This window comes from Hyperolius riggenbachi, chromosome 9 (genome assembly GCF_040937935.1).
Source record: "Hyperolius riggenbachi isolate aHypRig1 chromosome 9, aHypRig1.pri, whole genome shotgun sequence".
Taxonomy (NCBI): Eukaryota; Metazoa; Chordata; class Amphibia; order Anura; family Hyperoliidae; genus Hyperolius; species Hyperolius riggenbachi.
In genome coordinates, this window is record NC_090654.1 from 239071298 (window position 1) to 239097667 (window position 26370).

A 26370-nucleotide genomic window follows, 5' to 3' on the forward strand; every position below is an offset into this window, starting at 1 on the left:
CCCGTCTTGTCAGCTCTACTGTTTCGCTGCAGTGTTCTTTCATAAATACTGGCATTGTTACAGCAATGGCGCTAACCATTGCTGCAGAAATGCCGACCTTTACTGAACACTGAATACAGAACACTGCGGCAAAACCAAGTTTGAGGGCCTATATCCTCTATACGCGGCTTGCCATGTGAATTTCCGCATCCAAAATGCAACACGTTTGTGAATGGATCTATTTCCATTCAATGCAAATTTTAGGACGCGATGTGGTGTGGGAAAAATCTGGATGGTATGCTGCATTTTTTCGCATTCCATGGCGATCGGGATGCGAATCGCGGCTAATGAAAGTCAGTGGGGCCGCATATATTCGCATTATAAATGCGGACATTTGCGTTTCTGAATGCGAATTTAACCAGCATGCATCCTTTTGCCTGTGTTCCTTGTTTCCTGCTTCACATGTGATGTTGCTAGGCAGTTTTCAAATGGCAACGCAAATTTTACTTTATATATACTTTTAAAAAAATTGCCACCGCCGCCCCTCCCCCCCCCTCGGGGGGGGGGGGGCGCTCTGGGGGCCGCCGAGCTGGAGGGGTAGCTGGCAGGACGGGGGTATTGGGCCAGCGGCGGGGAGGGGGGTCGGACCCCCCCCTCCCTCGCCTGGGTCCCCCGTCCTCCGCTCCCCTCCAGCCTAAATAGACGCAGCCGTATATGTAAGAGGCACGGGCGGGGAGGACACTCACCTCTTCCCAGCATGCGCTCCACTGACATCACTTCCTGCAGCGTTGCAGGAAGTGATGTCAGTGGAGCGCACGCTGGAGCGAGGAGGAGGTGAGTGTCTCCCCGCCCGTGCCTCTTACATATACGGCTGCGTCTATTTAGGCTGGAGGGGAGCGGAGGACGGGGGACCCAGGCGAGGGAGGGGGGGGTCCGACCCCCCTCCCCGCCGCTGGCCCAATACCCCCGTCCTGCCAGCTACCCCTCCAGCTCGGCGGGCCGGCTCCCCGCACCCACGGACGGGCGGGTGCCGCCCCTGGAAATTTGCCGCCTGAGGCAAAAGTTTCACCCCGCCTCATGAGCGGGCCGGCCCTGGTCACAGATTTAAATTAAAAAGGGCTCATTTTTAATATATAGGTAATTATAGGAAGCTAACATTAAAGCTGTCTTTAACAAGGCAAAATGCCTTGACCATGTTAAGAAAAAACCCACAATCCCAATGCAACCAGTCAGAATTCATCACTTCATCACATTATCCAACTACAGCAACTAACGTTTTACTGTTTTCTTACTTTGCACATAATCATTGCTTTACTACATAGCTAGCAGTTTTGCAGAGATCCTGTGAAGCACTCTCTAATGAAAAGCCATCTCAGACTGCCAGTGTAAAGTGCATCTACGGCAAATCCACATACTTACCTGGGGAGAAGCTTTCCTCGATGTCTGATCCAAACGTGGACCCTCCATATGATTGGTGCTCTGCTCCTCTTAAGGCACGAGCGTGGCCACACTGTGGCTGTGCTCCAAGCTACTGCACAGATATGGCCATACTCGCACAGCTGCAGCATGGCCGCGATCATGCTGGAAGAGGAGAATGTAGACTTACCAGGGAGGGGGGAGGAAAGACTTGCAGGGCAATGGCAAGAAGCAAATTTGCGAGGCAATGGCAAGAAGCAAATTGCGAGGCAATTGCAAGAAGCCATTTGTGAGGCAATGGCAAGAAGCCATTTGTAAGGCAATGGCAAGAAGCCATTTGTGAGGCAATGGATTTTTGCCATTGCCTTGCAAGTCTTTCCTCCCCCTCCCTGGTAAATTGTGTCTCTATATTCTTGATGAGAATTTAACAAAACTGAGAAGCGAGGAGTAGAAATACCTATGAGACAATTCTTAATGCAAACAATAGTAAGAGCATGCCATTATTCTAAGAAAGGGTTAAAGGATACATCCGAGCTGAAAAAAAATAAACAAGATCTACTTACCTGGGGCTTCCTCCAGCGCCTGGCACCCTATCTGTCTCTCATTGCAGCTCCCGTGTCCCGGGATTCCCTCTGTTGCATATGCTGGCCTCGCCAGGTTGGAATCTACTGCGACGCTCGTGATCGCGCTCACGTGGTCCAGAGCGTTATGCGCCCTAAAGGCCTATCTAATTATCCTCACGTACCCTCCATCCTCGACCCCTCCTCTGAACACACACGCAACCTCTCCTACTTTTAGATTGTGAGCCTGTTTGACAGGGCCCTCTTTCCTCATGTTCTACCCCACTTGCATCTACCATGCTTGCATACTGACCCATGAAATATGTGACCGTTTTCTGTACCACTGTATAATATGGTAGCGCTTTATTAAATATATTTAAATATGTAAGATAAAAAAATAACAGTGTTGTATTTGTTGCGATTGAAGACATTGTCTCTACTTCCTTTCTGGACAGGAGCTTCTCTGAGCTATTCGACCTACTTGGTCGAATACAGTCCTGTTTTCTGAAACATTTAAACAGTGACAGACAGCTTGATATAAGGTTTTACTGCAGGGGTTGGTTTAAGTCAGAGATTGGTTTAAAACTGCAACTGTAATGCTGGGCATACACGGCGCGATAGTTGTTATCAATGGAGCCGCTGATGGCTCGATTGATAATATTCAACCTGTCCGATCCCCGCGGGCGGACAATGGAAGAAACGAGCGGCTGATAAGGAACTGCCCGCGGGGACGAGCGGGAATCGATCCACGCGCCCATGCGGACGAGCGGGGACGCGCCGGCATCGAGCCAGCGGCTCGATTCCGCCGCAGAATTGCACCGTGTATGCCCAGCATAACACTTCTATTCATTATCAGTACTACACATACAATTCGTTATATCAAAAGTTTTTTTTTTTCACTTCAGATTTGCTTTAACCCCAATTACAAGCTAATTCACAAACTATAGGTCACTATTTCCTTCTTTGCATAAAAAGCTGCCCTTGTGGATATCCAATTTACCTGTTTGATCTAAGCAGACAAGCTTTATAGATGCTGTGGTATTATTAGCAATTTTATAGTGGGACCAATATCACAGCAAGTATAAAGTGACCATATCCAATAATTATCTTGTAAGATCAACGGGATAATTACAGGAGAAAAGAAGTCAGAATACCACTTCTAAAAGGCCCACATTGATCAAAGTGAGCACTTATATTCTTCCTGCAAGTCCCCACAGCTACAGGTGTTATTAAACAGATGAATAACACCCACTTTAACCACATGCATTAGTAGCTTAATTGGAAATTAAAATTCAGCTCTGAATATTTTTCAAAACCCGAGGTAGTATGGAGGGATGTTATATTAATGCCTTGGACGCTGCTCGTGTTTTCTTAAAGCATATTGGATTCACAAAGCATTCAGTAATGCTGAAAACAGCTGATTTTACCAAACATCTTATCAAATGTCAATTCACTCAAAGTCAAGCTAAAATTACCAACCAGTGAGGTAACTTACCGACTTATGCGGTAAATACATCAATAAATGTAAAAAAAATGTCAATGCACAAAGATTAAAGCATGTGGTAAAACCAAGTGAGATCGGTATTTATCTCCAGCTTTAAGCTGTTGATAATCTTATTACTTCCTGGCCCATATGCAATTCACTTTTTCACCTATGTTTTCTCCTAGGAGATAATTTTTAATCTTCTGTTTAAAATAACTTTTCAGCACTTTGCAATTGAAAAAAAATATAAAAAATAGGTGGAATAACACTGCCAAAATTATTCTGAGTATTTTCTTGCTTCTTGCTTCCTGGTGGTTTAAAAATCATTTTATTGACAAGGTGTAAAAATATAAACTTGGAGAAAACTAAGGAGAAAGGGTGAATTGCATATGGGCCCCTGTGCCTTAGAAATTACTTCCTGTGCCTTAGAAATAACCAAATTAGAAACTGGAGTTAAATCTTGCCAACTGTTGCAGTGACTACAACAGAATGATCCATTTTAATCAGATATTTTTTTTTGTTCTTCTAAAAACCAACCTACCATTCACAGGTGGGATAATTAGTGCCTCAGCAGAGCTGATTATCTACCTCTGTGGATTTCCACAAAACATGCACTGTAGGTGGGCCTTGAGGACAGGGTTGGGGAACACTCATTTGTACCGATGTGGTCTGTTGGATTAATTCTGTTAATAACAGAATTAATCCAACAGACCACATCAGTACAAATGAGTTCATGAAAATTCCCAGTACATATTTATATTTGTATGGATACTTAGACACTTCCTCTAGGCCCCATACAGTCTAGCCTAAGTGGGGGCAGTCAACACATTTTATTGTGAGGTAATGATTTGTGGTCTCGAAGAATGGTTTCCTCTGTTTAGGACTGCTTCCTTAAGTCTGACATACCGATTTTACATCCTTAGACAAGAATTTTAAAAAGGATTCAAGTCCTCAAACACGTAACTTGAACATCTAAAATGCACATATTAGATGGGAGGAAGCACCTCAAAATGCAAAGGACAGGATGTATATATGGTAAATTAAAGTCTTACCTCAGACTGGGGCTTCAGAAAAGGTTTATTAGACACCAATTAAAGATGACGCATTTAGCGGGACTCGCACACTTCCTCAGGTCAATAACAAAAGTGTCTTTGAAGGTAGCAAGCATGGACTCGGAACGCCTAATGTACAATTGAGCGCCTAACGTACAAATAAGCACTCCAAGTCTGTGTTTGCTACCCTCAAAGACAGTGTTTTAAGGAATGTGGTAGCAGTGAAGGCAACTTTTCACTGCTCTATTCATCTCATCTACCTGAGTTTAGGCTGAACATTATGTTGCTTGGAGTAAGCAACTGAAATACCCATACAATACTTGGGATTTCCTTAACTCATTTTGGACCAACAGCTCTGGTCCCTTTAAAGACCAAAGCCTTTTTTTCTTCCCTGATCACTGTGATTGGCTCACAGTGATCAGGAACCAATGAAAACAGCTTCTGACCAACTTATGGAGCTCCGCTGTCTTTAGATAGCTGAGTTCTGTGTCAGCGGGGACGCGCTATTGCAATCAGTACATATGATTGGGCGACGTTAACACTACGCCACATCAGGCTTATGCAGCCACAAGTGTGGCCGGGAGTGATTTTACAGGCATATTCTTTGAAGATTGACTGCCAGTGATGGCGACCTTCACAGGGAAGGGGGCTACACAAGAAGCCCCCCATAGGCAAGCAAAGGCACTCACCCTTACTCCCGGCCTTCCAGCGGCATACTCCCATTGTACTGGTGCTAAGTGTACTTTAATGCTTGCTGTCCCTCACTTTCCGTCCTGGTGACACTCAAGACTCACACTAGAGTTCTGGGTGTCAACAGTGTTCAGGAACGGAAGGAAATTCTTCCTAGATGGGAGATGGACAACAGTAAAGTTCTACCCCCACCCCCCCCCCCCCCCCCCCCGCAAAAAAAAAAGGTCTGTTTGGTTTATACTATAAGCTTTAGTATTGAATTAGCTCCATGTACCCTGCAGTAAAGAGAAATAAGTGCAAATAAAACATAGGAGCAAAACAAGCCTCCCAAGTACGAAAGCCACTCAACCTCTCTACCTATGTGTGGCAGACTGAATATTATTTTTAGGTTTACCATTGCCTTATATTGTAACCTTTTGATCGTTACCATCACTCCTACTATTTACACCTCCTGCTTCATTTCCACAAGATCAGCATAGTGATTGTTAAACAACATAACTCAGTACAAAAAATAGCTTGCTATAAAACATATATCACAGTTGCACTAGGACTCTGCATATTAACACAGATCATTTCACTGCTGTATAAAAACAAACATGTACAAGACAGCATGCTGCCGATCTCAATGCATGACGATCACTACAGGGTTGTTGTTACACGGCTGGCTGATAGCAGTCACGCTGCACGACTGGTGTTCTCCGATCTGCCATCAAGTCCCCTGCTCGCCGCTCCAAGCTGTCCCATTCAAAATTCATCTTCTGAACTGTCCGCTAAGAGCATGACGCGGTCCTGCATGCTGTTAAACTCTCTCTGCTTCAGAAACAAAGAAGAAACAGTCATTAAAGTGCAGTAGGCATGGATGATAAGTGTGGGTGAGTAGGACTGACCAGGAAAAGGTTAAGTACTGCCCTCCTTAACAATTTTGACTAATTAAAGGAACACGGTCATGAAAATATTAAAATGTAAAATGTATATAAACACACACACACACACGTACGTTTCTTCCAGAGTGAAATGAGCCATAAATTACTTTTCTCCTATGTTGCTGTCACTTACAGTAGGTAGTAGAAACCTGACATGTTATGGGCTAGTCCATCTCTCCATAGGGGATTCTCAGCATGGCCTTTATGCTTTTTAAAGACACCTCCTGAAAAAGATTTATATAAGGATGCTGCCCAGCCTTCCTGCTCATAGTATACTTTTTTGGCAGTTGGATGCAGCAACTGCCATTCACTAAGTGCTTTTAAAAATAAAGAAAACAATGAGAACCCCCCATGAGGAGATGGGCTATTCCAAAACCTGTGGAAAAAAGTGGTCCTTTAATAACAGATTGCCCCGTATTCAATTAACTTTTTCTCTTGAGTTTACCCCAGGTGATTTTTTTCACACTTTGTCAATGGTGCCTTTGAAGCCACCAGCAAGTAAGAAAATACTTGAAATATGTTATGCACCAGAGTTAAAGGGACTCTGACCTTTAAAAATAAACAAAAATGGTACTCACCTAGGGCTTTCTCCAGCCCACTGTAGGTTGGGCGGTCCCTCGGCGTCCTCCTGGCTCTTTTCCCGGTCCTTCCGTCGCATACCGCACCGGGGACACCCGCACCGGGTCTCGGGCGCTCAATTCCTGAACAGGGACCCTCTTCGTCATTACGCCGGCCTCTGCGCGTCATCACGGCGGCCGGCGTGACAGTACCGCGCATGCGCGATTTGACCGTGCATGCACAGTACTGTCACGCCGGCCAGCGTAATGACGCGCAGCAGCCGGCGTAATGACTAAGAGTGTCCCCGTTCAGGAAGTGGGAGCCCGGCCCGGGTGTCGGCGGTGCGGTATGCGGCGGAGGGACCGGGAGAGGAGCCAGGACCACGCTGGGGGACCTCCCGACCTACGGTGGGCTGCAGAAAGCCCCAGGTGAGTACCATTTTCGTTTATTTTTAGAGTTTGGAGTCCCTTTAAGGCTTTCCAATCTTTACAGCCTTATAGAAGTGAAATTCCACCTTTGTTAAAGAAAACGCTATAATATATTTCAGCGGAACACAAGTCACTTTGTAATCTAATATTATTAATGTTCCATTTCAGTTTGCAGCCTGCTGTGCTTGTCCTAAAGGGCCTGGATGCTCAGATGGCAATATTTTTCATATATAAAATTTGTATTTTTAAGTGCTTAATATAACATCCAGGATGTCCAGTAAATGACCCAGGAACCGTTTTTTTGCATGTGTAATTAGTTGATCACAGCAGACTGCACTGCAACTGTAGAGGAGCATCAGCTGCTCAAATGGAAAAACACTGACAAAGCCAATACTCACTTTGCTGGCAGGAAGGCTGAGCTGTGCATGTGGCTGTCTCTGCAGATAAAGAAAAGTAACAGATTTGAAATGATATATTAAAATCCCTTGTGATGTATATATCTTAATTGGGGGGTTTGCTTTTTCATTAACAAGAGTGGAATTTCACTTCAAGGTTTGTCAGATCAGGTAGGATCTCCTCAGTATATCAGGACTTCTGAAGAAGAAAAGGCCTAATATCAGGAAATAAAGTATCCAAGGACAGGTGGGATAAAGAGGTGCACAGAGGTATAAAAAAAAATTAAATTAGAAAAAACGACCTCAATAAAGACAACTTCTTATAGTCATGAAATTTATGATGCCCTGGCAACGCATTTCGCGTGTCTGAGTCCATTTCCTCAGGCCAAATACTAAATATAGCCTTGCACGGAGCACCTCTACGGCTCTAAGGGTCGTTTCACACTTTAGAGTTGATTCACTAAAGTTATCGCACTCACACAGCACAAGTTAATTTTAGCGTGCACACAACGCAGGCAGCGTAGTGTACGCTCTTAAGTTATACACGATTGTTCTAAGGGCCATGCGATGTACTTGTAGTGCAACCACGATACCTCACTAGCGCAGCCACTACTACTGTGTGAGCGTTATAACTTTAGTAAATCAACCCCTTTGTCATTTGTGTTGTGTCCCAATGGAAATAAAACATTGCATCATCATGACGCAAATACAATGACAGTCCTATGCGGCTACCACATTGATCGCGGTGGGATGCGACGGTTTCCATAAGAATAACGCAGTGGATGCACTTGCGTTTACAGGGTAACATGCGCATTTACATTGTCGGTGAGACATACTTTTATGGTGCTTCACTGTATGGTTGCGCTGTTAACATGCAATGTGACGTTTCTGAAATGTTGCATTCTGATTGAGGAGTAAATGCAATGTACTTTTGATAGTGTGAAAGGAGCCTAAAACCAGGCCTTAGTTCAGGCTTCTGTTTTTTAATGAACAATGGAAATGCCACAAAAGCGCCAATTGATATTCTAGATCTCACAAATGTCACATGCCAATGAAATAATATGGATGAGCAATGAATAAATTCTATCCTGGGATGCAGGCTGGAATGCCTTTATGTCACAATCGCTTCTAACAAGTGGGCTATCACTGTATGGACACACTGAACAGGCAGTGTCCTCCACTGGGACTATATCTGTATAGACACTGAACAGGAAGTGCCCTCAACTGGCGCTATCACTGTATAGACACTGAACAGGAAGTGCCCTCCATTGGGGCTATCACTGTATTAACAATGAACAGGCAGTACCCTCCATTGGGGCCATCACCGTATGGGCACTGTACAGGAAGTGTCCTCCATTGGGGCTATCACTATATGGACACTGAACAGGAAGTGCCCTCCATTGTACAGTATATTTATTGACATATCAGCAATCATGCACATGTAGCAGCCAGCAAGATAGGAGCTTTCCGGGTGTGGCAAATTCTGCGTATGGTGGTGTCGCTGTAAAGTGTCTCAAGACTTGACAAACGGGGAGCCAGTGACAGGCATCATGACATCATACCCTCTGTGGAATGGAAGCATTCTGGGATTTGTCGGCTTGGAGAGAGTTCTGACCAGCACTGCTGACTAGGGATGATCACTGATATGCAAATTCTCCTGTGTTGATGCAAATTTATGCAAATTTTTATGTATGCAGTTTTAAAATGGACCAATCAATTTCAACCCGGGTTTAAATGGATTGATCCCTTTCCAAGCTGCATATGTGTGCATAAAAATTTGCATAATTTCAGAAGTATTTGCATCTAATTGATCATCCCTACTGCTGACCTCAGTGCTTGCTAGAGACCAGCTTCTAACTCATAGTCCACTACATCTGAATTCACTCAGTGGAGTTCCCATAATTGTGCATGAGAACGATTGAGTTTACGTCAATAAATAAACTGCCCAATACTACGCTCTCTGTTTGTGTTGAATTTGAAATTCACACAGTTTTGTGCATTGCAAAGAAACCATTTTTTTACTTTATTTATTTTTTAACTAAATGTCTGGTAATGCTGAGGTTTTTTTCGGTGGGTTTTTCACTATTGGAGGATGTGTAAAGTAAACAACGAAAGTGAATAGAATCTGTGACAGCTGTAATGGGACACTGTAACAACAACTCCTATTTGCAGTTTACATTAAGTAGTTCTTGAATTACTAATTTTAACAACTACACAGACAGTAGTGGGAAATGTACAGTATATTTTTCTTGTAACAGCCATAGGGCCTGATTCATCAAGCTGAAGTGCAGCTTAATGTGAAGGATCGCCAGCTTTGCCTCCCTTACATATCGCTGCTTTGTAAGGTGCGTGCCTTCCTTAGTTATGCACATTGCTTCTTTAGCAACGCGCGGAACTTTCAATGCGGGCGGTCCTGCGATACTTCACTCGCAGGATGTCATGGTAGAGGCTGTTAGTTGTCATGGTAGAGGCTGTTAGTGAAGTATCGCGGTAGCGATACTTCACAAGACCGCCCGCATTGAAAGTTATCGCAAGCACCCAGCTTAAAGGGGAAAATCAGCCTAAACAAAGATACTGTTATTTAGTTACATTAGTTATGTAATTAATTAAACTAGATAGGCAATATAATCTCTTACCCACCCTGTTTTAAAAGAACAGACAAATGTTTGTGATTTCATGAAGGCAGCCATCTTTTCCATGGGGGCAGCCATCTTTTTAGTTGAAAAGAGGTGACAGGGAGCATAAGACATAGCTCCATCTGTCCTGTCTCCTGATTACCCCTCCCAGCTGCGTGCGCTAGGCTTCAAATCTCAAATTCAAAATTTAAAAACAAAAAATTTGCACCAAAACAGAAGAAGGAGAACAACAACTTCAGAAATCCCATCATGCTTTGCACAGCATCAGGGGAAAGATGCCTGGGCAGTTTTGTTTTGTGCAGCTAAAAATGAGGCTTGGGTAAGAAAAACTAAGTTCTGATGCTGTGAAACTGTTAAAGAAACACCAGGCCTTTTCAGTGTTGCTGAGTACATTTTTAGTCTGGAGGTTCCCTTTAAAGGATACCAGATGTGAAAGAAGAGAAAGGTGGGGAGCAGGCATATACTATCACCTGTCCTGATGCCCCCCCTTTCTCCTCTGTAGCCCCCCGAGATCCTTTTCCAAGTAGCTGGAATCGGGCTTACTGAGCAGGCGCTGGCTGGGCTGCGCGTCACCTACTGAGCATGACCGTGGCCAGAAGCACAATATCAAAAATGTTCCATTCCCCTCCCAATTTTCTATACAGAAAGGGTAGACACACTGGTGAAACCTGACGTCAAAAGCAAATTGCATAAAACAACATTTATCCCAAGGCGATTGGGCACATTCCCGTGCTTGAGCTGCCAGAACTGTTTGAGCATACTCAAGAGGCGACCATGTGGCACACCCAAAGAAAGGCACTAGGATTAAAATTGATGGAAATTTTTCCTGGGTTACTACAAATGTTGCTTATTTTATAAAGTGCCCCTGTGAGATTGGCTACTTTGGCCAAACCTCTAGAGCTATCAGAACTACGTCTTGCATGTTCCATCACAGCCAGACGCGTGTGTGCAGTTTACCTAGGAAAGAGAGCAGGAGGCACTATAGGAAGTAGGCAGGCCTTGCAACTTAAAGGAAACTGACCAAAAAGGGATATGGAGGCTGCCATATTTACTTCCTTATAAACAATACCAGTTGCTTGGCATCCTGCTAATCTTTAATGCATCAGTAGTGTTTGAATGACACACCTGAAACAAGCATGCAGCAAATGCAGTCTCACTTAAAGAGACACTGAAGCGAAAAAAAAAAAATACGATGTAATGAATTGGTTGTGTACTATGAATAATTACTAGAAGATTAGCAGCAAAGAAAATATTCTCATACTTTTATTTTCAGGTATATAGTGTTTTTTCTAACATTGCATCATTCTATAATATGTGCACATTACACAACACTCAGCATTCAAAATGAGTCTTTCAGAGCAGTCTGTGAAGTAATGACCTCTCCTCTAGCAGAGGAAAAGTAAATAGTCCAGGAACAGTTGAGATAATAAAAGTCAGATAACAGCCCTCTCCACGACTAACTTAGTTGGAGAGCTTAATGGATTGTTTGCATAGAGATAACAACTGGAGTTTCTCAACTCTTCCTGTACTGGAAACAATTAGACTGATGTATCTGATCTTAATGTTTTATTTCTTAGCTGTACTACACATACAAATCATAATATCATAATTTTTTTTTCGCTTCAGTGTCTCTTTAAGTCAAACATCCGATCTGCAAGCTTGTTCAGGGTCTATGACTAAAAATATCAGAGGCAGAGGATTAGCAGGAAAGCCAGTCAATTTGCATTGCTTAAAAGGCAATAAATATCGCAGCCTCCATATCCCTCTCAGGCCAGTTGTCCTTTAAAGAATGTAATATTAATGTCTTGGTGCCAGAGACTAGTGTTGTCAAGTAAAAGTCATGGAGAAGCATGTGATTTGTTTGATCAGCTGATTTGCAAAGCTCTGATTTGCTATGATCACATCCTGCTTAAGCACATGATCATGACTAACAAATCGGAGATTTGCATATTTATCACCAAACCAAACTGATCACATGCTTCTCCATGAGTTCTCCTAGACATCACCATCACTACCGGAGACCCCAAGGAGCATTCAGTATGAAGAATTTCTAAAAACAAAGCCGGTAATACACCCCTCCATACTCCTTACATGTTGGGTGTTATTAAATTAAGCAGGGCTTACAAATCTAAGGATAAAAGTAAATGTTTTTAAAACAAACTTACTAAAAAACTAAGACCAATGTCTACTAAGTGCGCCATTTTCTTTTGTTGCTTTACATCTACCACCAGGCGACAGGTTCATTTTAACCTGTCATGGGCAAGTTGAATATTTAACTATAAGGTCTTATAGTAAAAGGTCCTTCCGTATCAAGGTTAACAAGCAATTGGCCCAAAATGAATTATAGATGAATAACTCAAGCTGCTTCTTACCTTTCTTTTATGTCGTTTGAAGCCATTTCTCCTGCGGCGATTCATGATCTTTACGCTGTACAGAGCTCCGAGGATAAGAAGTGCTCCAGCGATGCCAACTCCCACTGGCACCAGCATCCCAGACATGTACCCAGCCTGCATGTCAAACAGCATAGGTATAAATATTCAACATTGTTTTCCCTCTGCTTCCAATTAAATTTTTAATATTGTACTCTGCATATTACACAAATCAGCTACAGTTGCATCTACTATACATTCATCACCTGCCCTCTGGATATTCATGGATCCCACGTTCAAGTATTCCTGCTTACCATTGGCTGAAAGGGCATACTGGAAGCTGCCCTCTCTCAACAGTGAAACATGGTGGGGTGTAATCAGTTTTAAAGGGATCATGTCTAAAGGGAAGTAAATTAGTGTATGCGTTTTATTGTGTACTGAAAGATGAAATTATTTGTGTGGAAAAGAGGTGTCCCCTTAGTAATATAAGAACATTTCCACCAACCTTCCAAAGAAGATGAAAACATACAGAAGATACAGAGAGGCCGATATGATGTAGTATGTCACATATAGTGAGAAACTGTAGCATAAGCGTAAGAAGAGCAGGTATTCACAAGCAATTACAAGGAAAGCAACCACTAAAAGCAAATGTGGAGAATGCTCATCCCCACTCAGGAGTGTGAATCTACTCTCTGATACACTAAATGGCCTCAATTCACTAAGCTTATCTCCTGTCTTTAATAACGTTTCTAGAGTTGTTACCATGGTGATAAGGCATGTAGTATTCAGGAAACAATTTACCTCAGTCAACACTAAAGTTAACTCTTCTGTCTTTAAGTTAACTCTCCAATCCTTAAAATAACTCCAGAGTTAAAGACAGGCTGTTAATTAACTGCGTGTGAAAATAACTACAGAGGAGGTAAATTAACTACAGAGGAGGTAAATTAACTACAGAGGGGGTAACTTAAGGAATGAAGAGATAAGATAACTCTCTCACTGTGTGGAGGTACATTTTCTCTTGCCTTATTATCTCCAGCATGATCTTAGTGAATTGAGGCCAATCCCTCTCTAGAAAAATGATATAAATAACCAAATAGAGGTAAGCTAATGGGTAAGCTCACCAGGAGGTAACCAATAAAACATCTTAAAGTCTACACAAGCCGACACTTGGGTACAAAATCACATTCTTACCTAAGGAGAGGGAAGCCTCTGGATCCTAATGAGGCTTCCTCCAGTCCCTCCATTGCCACTAGCGGACCCACTTTACAGCCTCGCTCATACCAGAAGAGGAGTGCGGTCCCAATCAGCTGGAGGGTCCGCTAGCAGCAACAGGGGACCAGAGGATGCTGTGGGGAGCCTCATTAGGATCCAGAAGCTTCCCTCTCCTTAGGCAAGTATGTGTTTCTGAACTAACGCTTTGGCTCAGGTCCTCTTTAAAAAACATATGTGTTGGCCTACCTTTAATAAGATTAAATCTAGTGTTCACCAAAAAAGACCCACTCCTTCATGTCGATAAATAGTGCCAGTAGGCCAGTCAATCTCTTCCTCACGTTCAGTGGACTGCATGCTCTCTTAACTTACCCTAGAGCGTGCATGGAAAATCATAAAACGTGTGGTCTTATGTACTAAATAAATTGTCTGTTTGGTAAATGTATGATGAAGGTAGGCCACCACTTACATTTTTAGTTTTTCGCTTTTTTTTTTTTTAATCCTTTTAGTTTCACTGGGCACCTCCCAGTGTACTTACCTATCCCTTTACATGGCCCAGTACAGAAGAGCTAACTAAGCAGGTCAGAGCTCTGCGGGCCACTTACCACTCATGAGGAAAGAAGTGCATTAGTGTTGGTGAGGTGCACAATTTGAACAAAGAACAAAACAGGTTCCCAAAAGGGGTCACTTATCTAAAACTGGCCACTAACGGTCCAATTTCTAGCAAAAAATCGTTCGAGCGATCAGAAATTTTGATCGGACGAAAAATCGTTCACTACATCATCAACTAACCAATCATTGCTTCCTATCTATCACGACCACCAAGAAAATCCAAATTTTCGTTCGTCGAAAATTCATTCGGGCGACATTTTTTTCACTCATTCATAATCGATTGTGTCCACCAATGGAGATTATTTACAACCAATCCGATCAGAATTTCTGATCGCTCGAACGATTTTTCGCTAGGAATTGGAACGTTAGTGGCCAGTTTTAGACTGGTACAACCATTGCATGACCGGGGGCATTCTACCTCGCTTATCACCAACATACAATGTTATTTTAACATCTTTAAATCAACATTTCAACTATCAACCTTCAGTCAAGTCATTTTAACAAAACAACATCTGCATAATGAATATCACGGCGCTGGAATGATGTGATTATACTTTCTGAGCGCAGAGATAATCTTTAGAATTAGCTCATCTCATTCAGTTTAAGCCAGATGTTCTTGTGTCTAAAGTAAACACTATCCACGCATATAAACCATACACGTATTCGGGTAGCTTTTCATCTCATTTGAACTCAGAAAGCCACTTAGTGGTGATATCCCTTCACGAAAATACTAATCCAGACATCAAGAATGATCACATATCAGTAATGTAGTATCAATAGAAAACTGCGTACTTAATGCGGTACTGAACTCTTGCACAGGACAGAAGGAAAGAATAGAGAAATGCATCCTGCATGTATTTAGAGAGTTTAGCCTGCCTAATCCCCCCTCAACTGTGTCTAATCACAAGTGTAATTTGGTCTCTCAGCTGAGTCAACTCAAGAAGCACCTCTGCCTCAGCAGAGCAGCCAATTTGTAAACACAGGATATTAACCGTATGGGCTAGATTCACAAAGGCGTGCTAACATAGTTAGCATGCCTAACAGCTGTGGACGTGCAAACTAGGGTGCCAAGTAGTTTGCACGTCTAAAACGGTTACAGATTGCGTTCAAAGTTTAGTGCTGCGCTGTGCGTGTGAAACGGTGTGCCGTTTCACGTGCACAGCGCAGCTCTAAACTTTGTGCACGATCTGTAACAGCTTTAGACGTCCAAACTACTTAAAGGGAAGGTTCAGGGAGGGTGGGTAAAAAATAAAAATCAAATTCCACTTACCTGGGGCTTCCTCCAGCCCGTGGCAGGCAGGAGGTGCCCTCGCCGCCGCTCCGCAGGCTCCCGGTGGTCTCCGGTGGCGCGCCCGACCTGGCCAGGCCGGCTGCCAGGTCGGGCTCTTCTGCGCTCCAAGGCCCGGAACTTCTGCGTCCCACGCCGGCGCTCTGACGTCATCGGACGTCCTCCGGGCTCTACTGCGCATGCGCAGAACTACTGCGCATGCGCAGTAGAGCACGGAGGACGTCCGATGACGCCAGAGCGCCGGCGTGGGACGCAGAAGTACCAGGACTTGGAGCGCAGAAGAGCCCGACCTGGCAGCCGGCCTGGCCAGGTCGGGCGCGCCACCGGAGACCACCGGGAGCCTGCGGAGCGGCGGCGAGGGCACCTCCTGCCTGCCACGGGCTGGAGGAAGCCCCAGGTAAGTGGAATTTGATTTTTATTTTTTACCCACCCTCCCTGAACCTTCCCTTTAAGTGTACTTAGCATGCAACGGTGCAACGTTTCTCACGCACCACTAAACTTTGCGCGCAAAAGCGTGTGAAGCAACCGTTTTCGCGTCCTAAGTGCCTTTTCACTGGCGGGCTACCACTTAGCACCCTTTAGTGAATCAAGGTCAGTGTCTGCTTCCATGAAAGCAGGAGACACACTGCAGATTTATTGCAGGATTTGTATCAGCCGTAACAAAGAAATGTTTTTTGTTAAAGGTTATTATGCTGTTGCTTATCTTTTAGGGCCTGTTTCCATTACATGCGGTGGGATAAGGCAACATAGACGGAACCATTGCACGGCAATGGAACAGTTTCCATTGCGTGCAGGTAATGCGGAGCGGTGCATAGCGATCCAAGAATCTGCAGCATGCGCCCGCTATCCCCTCGATACACCTCCGCATCTCTGCGGAAGTGACGCGAAACAGCAGTGGAAGTGATGCAATGCGGAGAGGTAGCCGTATTCGCGTCACAACAGCAATGGAAAAGGGTCCTTAGAGCAGAAAGGAAGATCATAGTTCACCATGGTGTAAAGAATAGAAGAACCAACTGCAGCCAGGTGTTGGTCTTACACTAAACTCTGGAAAGCATATAAATTCCAGCTCATACCTGTCTTTAGAAAACAAAAGTAATTAAACAATGACTCTGACTTTAAAGTTCACATAAGTAATTGTTTTTGAGGTTCTGTTCACTCCTTTGTCACACGTCTATCTCAACATGTAGGCCTGGTAAATATGCAGTTTAATTCCTGTACTGCAAAACAGTTCAATCTGGCTTCTTGTCATTTGAGGTTAGGGTACATTAGGAATCCAATACTACATATCAATGCTGGCAGGGGAGTATCACACTATCAAATGGGTCTGAAAGGTCAGGGGAGAATAGATTCAAAGGTCAGAGCTCTTGGTGTCTCTTAGGAGGAGGTGCAGGTTAGATTTGGTTTATTAGTTAGAGAAAAGTATTGGGTAAGGAAACACTGAATTCTAGATCAGGAGATACCGCAGGACTAGCTGCTGTTTAAAGGACAAATATTGAAAAGAAATGTTAAATTTAAATTATATTGATATATAAAAGTAAATTTCTCCCAGACTAAAATGCACTATACTTTTTTTCCTATGTCACTGTTAATTACAGTAGTAGGTAGTTAAATCTGACAGATCTGTGATGTTTTGTACTATTCCATGTCCTCATGGGGTATTCTCAGTTATTTATTTACAAAAGCATTTACTGAACTGCAGTTGCTCAGATTAACTGTTAAAATAATGTGCAAATGTGTAGGGAAGTTGGCTGACATGACATGTCTGTATAGATCAGTGGTCCTCAAACTACAGCCCGCGGGCCGAATGCAGCCCCCCGAGGCTTTTTCACTGGCCCCAAACACATAATGTATAACTTATAGATGTGTCCCACTGCACCTTTAAATATCGGCGGCACACATATAGAATAGCACTGCTGGCCCCACCAATCCACATACTGTAGAAGCCAGCGAGCAGTCATTCGCTGGCTTCCAATCCAATTCTGCATCAGGTGACACTGCTGTCCAATTGGACGGCAGGTTGTCATCTGGGTATGCTTCACTGTCTAGTGCACAAAGACGTTCTTCTGGCACCACATGACTGAATGGCTGCTGCTGGGAGTTCTCCTCTGGGCATGATTGGGGGGAAATCAATACCTAGATTCAATGTTGTGTTTTTCAGCATCATTTTATGTATGTTTCGGCCCCCAGCAGTCTGAAGTATGTTGTCCCGGCCCTTGATTGAAAAAGTTTGGGGAGCCCTGGTATAGATTCTTTTCAAGGAGTGCATTTGTAAAAAAATAAATAAAAATAAAGATAATACTGAGAGTCCCCCCCCCCCCCCATGAGGAGATGGACTAGTCCAACATCTGACAAATCTGTTAGTTTCTTTATTACCTACTGTAAGAGACCGAAACAAAGGCAAACCGTAAATTAGAGTGCATTTCATTTTTGGAGAAATGCACAATTTGTTTTGTGACAGTGGTCCTTTAAAGCAAAGCTCAGCTGAAAAGAAATTGAAGCGGTGGTAATTGTATGTGAAGTACCAGTAGAATATAAAACTATCCTGGTGTTTCACATTATTATTTTCATTGTAAGGGATTACATTTTGACTGTAAAATGTGCATAGCAGCTAGATCAGTATGCTATAAAACCTGGTTCATTCAGCTCCTAACAAAAAAATGAAAAGCTTAGAGCCTGACAGCATTCTCTTGCTATCAGCATTGCTTGCACAGCCAGATAAAAATGTTTTGTTTTTCTTAATTTTCCAGGAGATACAGGGCTGAATTTGACTTGCTGTTCAACTGCCTTATTTGCACAGATAACAGCACTGTTTTTCCTAGCATTTGTCAAATAAAAATTGAAAAGCACATCGGACTAGTTATTAGGCCTAGTACTATATGTACCACGGTTATCCCATTATGTCACATGTGAGTTCAGGTAGACTTGGAAGGAAAAATTAGACATGCTGGAAGATGGACATTCAGGGTTAGTTAGCAAGCATAGAAGAGTTAAAATTAAGTGCAAGGGTCAGACTATGGATATCTGGAGGCAGCTGCAGGGATGTCAGTTAAAGTTGGGCATGCGTGAGGGTGGAGGTTAGGGTTAAAGAGAACATGAGGTGAACCCTGGGTAAAAAAACGCATACTTACCAAAGAAGAGGAAAGCTTCTGGATCCTGTAGTGGCTTCCTGTGTCCTCTTCGCCGCTACCTCTGCTCTCTAGGACCCACTGGAAGTTCTGGGGCATGCTCCTCTTTATGCATGGGCGCTGCCGTGCTGCAAATGCATGAGCATGGCTGCACCTGCCCAGTAGCATGGACGGCTTACTTCGCATGCGTGGTCGTATTCATGCAAGCGCATTATGGCTGCGCTTGTTCCTGAAGAAGAACGTGCCCCTATCTTCAATCCAACAAGCTCTTGTCGGATTTCCTCAGGGGGTCTGCAAGAGGCAACAGAAGTCCAGAGTCTTTCCTCTTGAGTATCAGTAAGTATGTGTTTTCCTACTCTAGGTTCGCCTCTGGGACATTTTAAGAACAGGTCAAGGGGGAGGTTAGGGTTAGGCTAGGTAAAAGAGTTGGGAAAGGTTAGTAGGTGTGGAAGGATCCCATTCTGTGTTGGCTGAAATATACAACACTAATACCCAGTGCCAAAAGAACCCAGATATTAGGTCAGAACTCATATGTACACACTACAGAAAAGGTTTTAATAATTAAAGAAAAGCAGAACTTTAAAAAAAACATTTATCATTTAACTTAAGGAGAAAAATGAAAACAATGACCACAAAAAATACATAAATACTACATTCCTTTTTACTAGACAGAATGTGGCCATTATGAATTAGAATTAATTATCATGGTTGGGTTTTAGAGTTCACCTGCATAATACAAATAAACAATATCTGTTTTTGTGGTCCCCACACCTAGTCCAGTCATGCCCAGCAGCCTGCAGATCTAAAATCAGCATTTCTATATGTGAGAAATTCTCTGGAGATGGCAGTGGCAGGATGCATGGACATTGCATATCCGGAGGGTATAAGGATGACACAACAGCTACGCTGGTAAGCCTAAATTCTATTACATGGGTAACGGCATCCCCTGTATCCCTCTAGATGCAGCTGCTCCTTAGCTCCAGTTTTTATGTAGTACCAACACACTACAAAACACCTTATACTTTGCCCTTGAGATGTGATTTTCAAATATCTGATCCCAGGGGCAGATACACAAAATCAAGTGCACCATTGTATCGTATTACGCTCCCAATAGACTTCAGGATAGGTTCCCTTTACGTTTGCTGCAAGTGGTGAACCATCACAGTGTGGGCACACTTATCGTATGCTGGGATACCAATCAAGTTATGGATACATACATATAGTTTGGGGGCAGTTCCCAGGCGGCAACTGATTCTCAGGCCAGGGGTTTGGTAGATTCCTGGAGAGAAATGTACTCAACCACAGGAGACTACACCTTTTCAAATCCTCAAGGCAGCTTCTGTCACATAGACTATTGTCTGTGTTTACACTTCCCAGGTAGCCTGTATTTCCTCAGTGAAAATCTCAACAGTTGCAGGCTGGACCACTTGCCAGTAGCAATACAATTAGCTTCTACTGTTCCATGGAGAACCTCATTTAGGTGGCACCCAAATGACTACCTCTTGTTCAAATAAGACACACTGCAGGAAATTTGTCCAAGTGTATATTGATATAATTAGGGACTCTGTAGAATCCCCTACAGTGTTTTAGGAAACCCTGAAAGACATGGTGAGAGGTCAGATCATAGGTCTGGCTTCTTGCAGGAAAAACAGAGGACACAGACCATAACAGATTTAACTGTGTAGTTAAAAGCTCTGGAACAGAAGAGGCCCTCATGCTCAATTTTCATGCTATAAGGCACTTGTATTGAGGAAGCAAGCCAACACCTCAAAATGCATTGTCCTATGTGCTTGAATGAATAAATGTTTTTCCATTAAAATTTGGTTTGTCCTTCAGAATAGGTAAGGCATATTATCTTTTTTTTTTAAATGTTTACAATAGAGCTTGCAGCAGTATACATTCAGGGCGCCTCCACCAGTTTTATTTTAGAAGGTTGAGGAACAGGCTTGGAAGAGAAACTCAACATTAGTCACCAAGAAAGCTAGAGATGACATTTACTTGCAGCTTGATTCTCTTCTGACAGAGACAGTAGAGAAAGGGTTGCGCTGGCAGCAGAATAAATATAATCAATGGGCTAATAAGCCACATACTATCGTTCAAACAAACTTAAATACTATATATATTGGAGATACAGACCACCTACACAGAGAGTCAGGGACCCCACTGGTGCTCCTACTATATAGGATAGTGACATTGTTCCATGGTTTTTTGCAGGGACTGTATGCAAGGCAAAATGCCTCTGGTGTAGAGACGTTAGATCATTTCTTCGAGGGCATTTACTTGCCTAGAATTTGCCTAGACCAGGTTGAAGCTCTGAATTCAGAGATTCAGCTGGATAAAGTTTGAGCAGCAATAAAATCTCTAAAGGTAGCCAAAGCCCCAGATGGGTACACAGCACTGTTTTAAGAAACAATTGTAGATGTTTTAGCGTCTTGCCTTAGAGATCTATTTAATGACGTTAGGAAAAGTCATTTCCCACACCCATTCACTCTTCATGCCCATGTGGTGATGATTCCTAAATCTGATTCTGACATCCTAGATCTAAAAGATGTTCACCCAACCGCCCTCAAAATTCTTGATTTTAAATGATAGAGTAAAATACAATCCTCCTATATAAATCATTTTTTGTCAACAGTTATAGGCAAAGACTAAGTAGGATTTGTACTGGGCAGGCAAGCCAATAACGCAGTGTTGAAAGCCATCCAGGTAATGGAAACATTTAGGAACAGGGGAATATCAAGTACGTGCCTTGCTATTGATATTTACAAGGCTTTCAAAACTGTTTCCTGGGAATATCTTTTATACATTTTACAAAACGGACGGTTTTGGCTTTTTAGCTTGGATTACTGTATTCTGGGCCGGAGGCTCAGGTTCATTATGCAGAGTTTGCCTCAGAGCTACAGTATCTGGTGTTTCTAGGGGAACCCGTCAGGGCTGCCCATTGTCGCAGATACTTTTTGTATTGGCCATAGAGCCATTAGCCCTGGCAATTATACAAAATAATCACATTACTGGAATTTTAGGCACCCACGCTTGTAACCCAAAGCTTTGCAGGCACTTGTATTGCCCTGAGAAAGCGGGCCAGGACCCATAAAACTTTTTTGTGCATTCGTCTTTTGTGCATGAATAAAATATAGCTTTTTCATTGCCAATGGTTTGTTATTCTGAGAAGGTAAGAAGTCACAATTCTTATTTCTGTAACATCTGGTAGTAGTATATCATCAAAGGTACCTCCACCAGTGTTGTTAGTATAGTCTATACCCCAAGGAGTTTCTAGTAATGAGGACCTTGGCGCCCTCAGAACTTATCCCAGAGAGTGACCGACGAGCATCGGCACCAACAGACCCAGGACACAGAGCGCTGATAGTAATTTTCCCACAGACTCATATGGTGGTTTGCTACCCACCCTTTTGAGTATATTACCTATACAAGTTCTTTTATATATCTCCTTGTCCAACCATACTGTTGTGATACGGCGGTGTATGGACAGCCAACAAATCTCTCTCTGTCTTTTGGTCGATCTGCCCATACATCAATGTATGAGTATCGATGTATAAGATGGGCATCTTAACACTTCAAGAATAACACAAATCACTACCGACTATCTACATTTACACCCATGTCCATGTAACCTGTGTGACTTAAAGAAAGCACTGTGGCAACATGAATTAAGATGCAATACATTATTCGGGAATACCAAATTTTACCTTAATTTTCCTAATTTCAGCATCAAAAACACTTCCTTTATCTATACATTGCTGTATACTGGTATGTGTGTATGGGTACCCTCCCAGGGATGTTTAGTCTAGGCTATGATGTCATGAAGCCGTCTCCTCCCAGAGCACTCTTGGAGACCAAGTGTTGTTTCTACTCACTTTGAAACATACAACAAAGAGACATTTTGTAGTGATGCACCTTACCAGCAGTAAAGATGGCACCATCTGTGATAAGCTTAAAGAGACTCAGAGATCAATAAATGTAAAGCTCTGATACTTACCCGGGGCTTCCTCCCACCCCATAAACAAGTCCCGCGCCGCCCTCCCGCGGTCTGCAGTGGTGAGCTCCGTTATCAGACTCAGTCGATGCCAGTCAGGGTCTACTGCGCACGCACAGACCTCCGCGCAGTAGTCCCGGACTCACGTCACTGAGCCTGATAATGGAGCTCACCACGGTGGAACGGCAGACCGCGGGAGGACAGTGTGGGACTCAGACGTAAGTATCAGAGCTTTACATTTATTGATCTCTGAGTCTCTTTAAGAATGCAAATTAGGGAGAGGAAAGATCTTGCAATGGGCAAACAGGCCAACACCGAATAAATAATCTATAAGTGGATGATGTAAAATAGATTTTATTGTATAATACATTTTAATCATAAAGTTAAATTCAATAATGTCTATCTATCTAACCATAAAGTACTTTATGAAGGAACTGGGAAGTCAGTGTTTCATTCACACGGAGTGACATCACAACTAAAAACTGCAACATGACATAATCCCATCTAATTAATAGGCTTATTGTGTGCACTGAACTAAATTATAATGTCTCAAAATTACTTATGTATTTTATGGTAGATTACAGCCTTGCTATCAAAACAAAGAAACCAATGAAGCTAAAAGGTCACCTCTGCTTTAACCACTTAACGATTACGGTCAGCCGATCGGCAGACCTAGGTGTTAAGTGGTTTTACATGGAAACGGCCTTTCCATGTCAGTTCACGGAGGGTGTCTCTGTGAACTGCCTGCGAGCCTCCGATCGCGGCTCGCAGGCGAAATGTAAACATGCGGTGAAAGAATCCCCGCTGTTTACATCATACGGCGCTGCTGCGCAGCAGCGCCGTAAAGGAGATCGGCGACCCCCGGCCTCTGATTGGCCGGGGATCGCCGCATTCTGATAGGCTGAAGCCTATTAGAGGCGGCGCAGGACGGAGAGGGAGGGAAGGACGGGGAGGCTGGGAATCGCCAAGCGTCTATTGGACCCATAGCTGTGTGATACTCCGGTTGTTTAATGCCTGATGAAGCGGGGTTATTCCCGTGAAACGTGTTGCAGTTTTATCTTGGAGTATGTGAATAAATTATCTTAACCTCAAGCGACAGCATCGTGTCTGTTTTAGAGTGGCTGGTCCACCACCGCCACCTGAATATTTTAAACGTTTTAGTATATTTTATCCTTTTGGCGCCTCTGTACATCTACATATCAAGTTTTCCACCCTTGGTGGAAGGGTGATACACCCTCCTTTCCTCTTTCTACAGGGAGCAACATCTTAATCCTGAGTGAGGACAGGTCTAATCTCCCCACCTGTCTATATAGTGGTTGCCTAAGCGGTAACCCATGTTTGTAAGTATAATACTTACCTGTCATTATTCCTTCTTGTTCCAATACATACTACACTATATTGGGCTCTCGGTTTGTCTGCTTTACGGTTAGTGGCTGGATGGTGTAATGGTTAACAGGAGACCAGGGTTTGAATCTCGGCGCTGCCTATTCAGTAAGCCAGCACCTATTCAGTAGGAGACCTTAGGCAAGTCTCCCTAACACTGCTACTGCCTATAGAGCGCACCCTAGTGGCTGCAGCTCTGGCGCTTTAAGTCCGCCAGGAGTAAAGCGCAATAGAAATGTTATTTGTCTTGTCTTGTTATTATTTGCCATCCCTAACTAGGTCATCTTAGATCATAAAGCGGATTGCTGAAAGGAATGTTTTCTTATAATGGCCGTTTAGACTCTATTTTTAGAATCATGTTACAATTCTAACGTGTGGACCTAATAGCAAATCTATATAAGTTTTGTTGATCACTTTTATTAATTGCGGGATTCTCAGACATCTCAGAAGATTCTTTAGTAAATCAGGTCCTGTGGTTGGGAGCACACCAGGCAGTGCAGAAAACCAAGCGTTTTCTGCACTGTGCATTTTTGAAATACTTTTTTTGCTGCATTTTTGTATGCATTTGTGTTTGCATTTACAATGTATTTTTCAGGCCTTGCACATTTTTTATTCATTTACCTACTCAATGGAGTAAAATACAGTAACAATAAGTATTTAAAAAAAGCATCAAAAACACATTTCTCTGCGTTTCCATTGAGCTACATTATGTGCATTTTACATTTTCTTTTTACATTCAGGCTAGGAACACACTAGGCAGAAATGCTAGCAATGCAAAAACATTAGTGGTTTGCCGCTAATGCAAGTTTATGGGCTGCATGTAAAAAAAAAAAAGTTGAAAAGATAAATCTATATACTGTACAGCTGATTTACTAAACAACAGAAAAAGGGCATGTTTTTTTTCTAGGCAGAAACGAGCAAAAGGAGCAATGCTGTTTGAGGGGAGAACTTCAATTCATGTATGAGGTAAGATACCTCTCAAATTCTTAAATTTGTGATATTCACATAAGTGTTTTATTACTTTGGGCTACTCTCATTTTATCTACTACAGTGTTTAGAATGGACAGAAAAATTGAGAAATGGGTTCGACTTAATGAACCACTCCCTTGTGGTTTTGCCCCATCAATTAATTTGAGCTGTGCTGTTTGAGGGGAGAACTTCAGCGTCCTACAAGGTTTAGTCAGTGTGACAACTATTTGCAGAATTTATTTCTGGAATGCAATAAATGCAACTTGAATGACAAATAATTGTCACAGATTGTGAGTGACGGGATAAGCTGCAGGTGCCCACAGATCACACATCGCTTGTCACACTTATCACATCTGGCAGCATCTAAATGCTCAAACACATGTACCACAATCTTCCAAACCTGGTCTGTTGGAAAATAAGTTGAGTGTGTGGATGGCAACAGGACGACCAACTGAAAACAGGCTGTTTACCAGATCTAACCGGTGGCTCAATCTGCCCACCTATCATGCAGGTTGGAATGTGTGTACAAGTCTTTTTGAACAACTTTGTTGTTTTTGAATGTGAACATGTTGTGCAGTTTGTTGGCATAGTATTTAAGTGAGTTGGTTGTTTAGTTGGTTGGCCTGTGTGTACGTACTTGTCAGGTAAACAACTTGTTGTGTGGTTGGTTGTGCATTAAGTTGGACCTGTGAATGAGCCTTAATTTATTTATTGTATTTATAAAGCGCCAACATATTACGCAGCGCTGAACATTAATTTAGGTTACAGACAATATTTAGGGGTGACATACAGCAATATGACAATACAAGAATAATAGAAAACCAGATCATACGGCACAGTATGAGTGCCAGGTAATGCTTAGTCATTGGATTGAGCATGTAGATTAGGCAAGTTAGGTTCACTCAGATGCATAGCATGGGTTCACAGTAATGGAGGTGCATGATCAGGTAGGACACAAAAGGAGGAGGACCCTGCCCAAAGGCTTACAATCTAGAGGGAGAGGTAAGGACATGAACGGTAGGGGACCAGAGTTCAGCTGTAGGTTTAGAGCACTTGTGAGGGGTAGTAGGCCAGAGTGAAAAGGTGAGTTTTGAGGGCTTTCTTGAAGATGTTGAAGGAGGGGGCTGCCCTAATGGGTGGAGGTAGGGAGTTCCATAGTGTTGGAGCACCTCTTGAGAAGTCCTGGAGGCGTGCATGGGACTGGGTGATGCGGGGGGGGCGGTTAGGCAAAGTTCATTGGAAGAGCGGAGTGAGCGGCTAGGTGTGTACCTCTGAGTAAGATCGGAAATGTAGGTTGGACA

At 43.1% G+C, this 26370-nt stretch overlaps 1 protein-coding gene across 3 annotated transcripts in view; it reads right to left on the reverse strand.

Annotated features, from left to right (window-relative positions):
- Window positions 1-5394: 5394 nt before the first annotated feature.
- The window catches only part of ARMH4 (armadillo like helical domain containing 4), a 227601-nt gene continuing 206625 nt past the window's right edge, over window positions 5395-26370 (reverse strand). Inside the window, exons 7-9 of one of the 3 annotated variants that reach the window (XM_068252012.1) lie at window positions 12493-12627; window positions 7488-7526; window positions 5395-5990 (exon numbers count right to left, since the gene is read on the reverse strand). In XM_068252012.1, coding sequence (XP_068108113.1) covers window positions 5925-5990; window positions 7488-7526; window positions 12493-12627 — 240 coding nt within the window. In that variant the 3' untranslated portion in view covers window positions 5395-5924. Of the gene's footprint in view, window positions 5994-7487; window positions 7527-12492; window positions 12628-26370 lie in introns of all 3 variants that reach the window. The other 2 variants (XM_068252011.1, XM_068252013.1) reach the window with 2 other exon arrangements.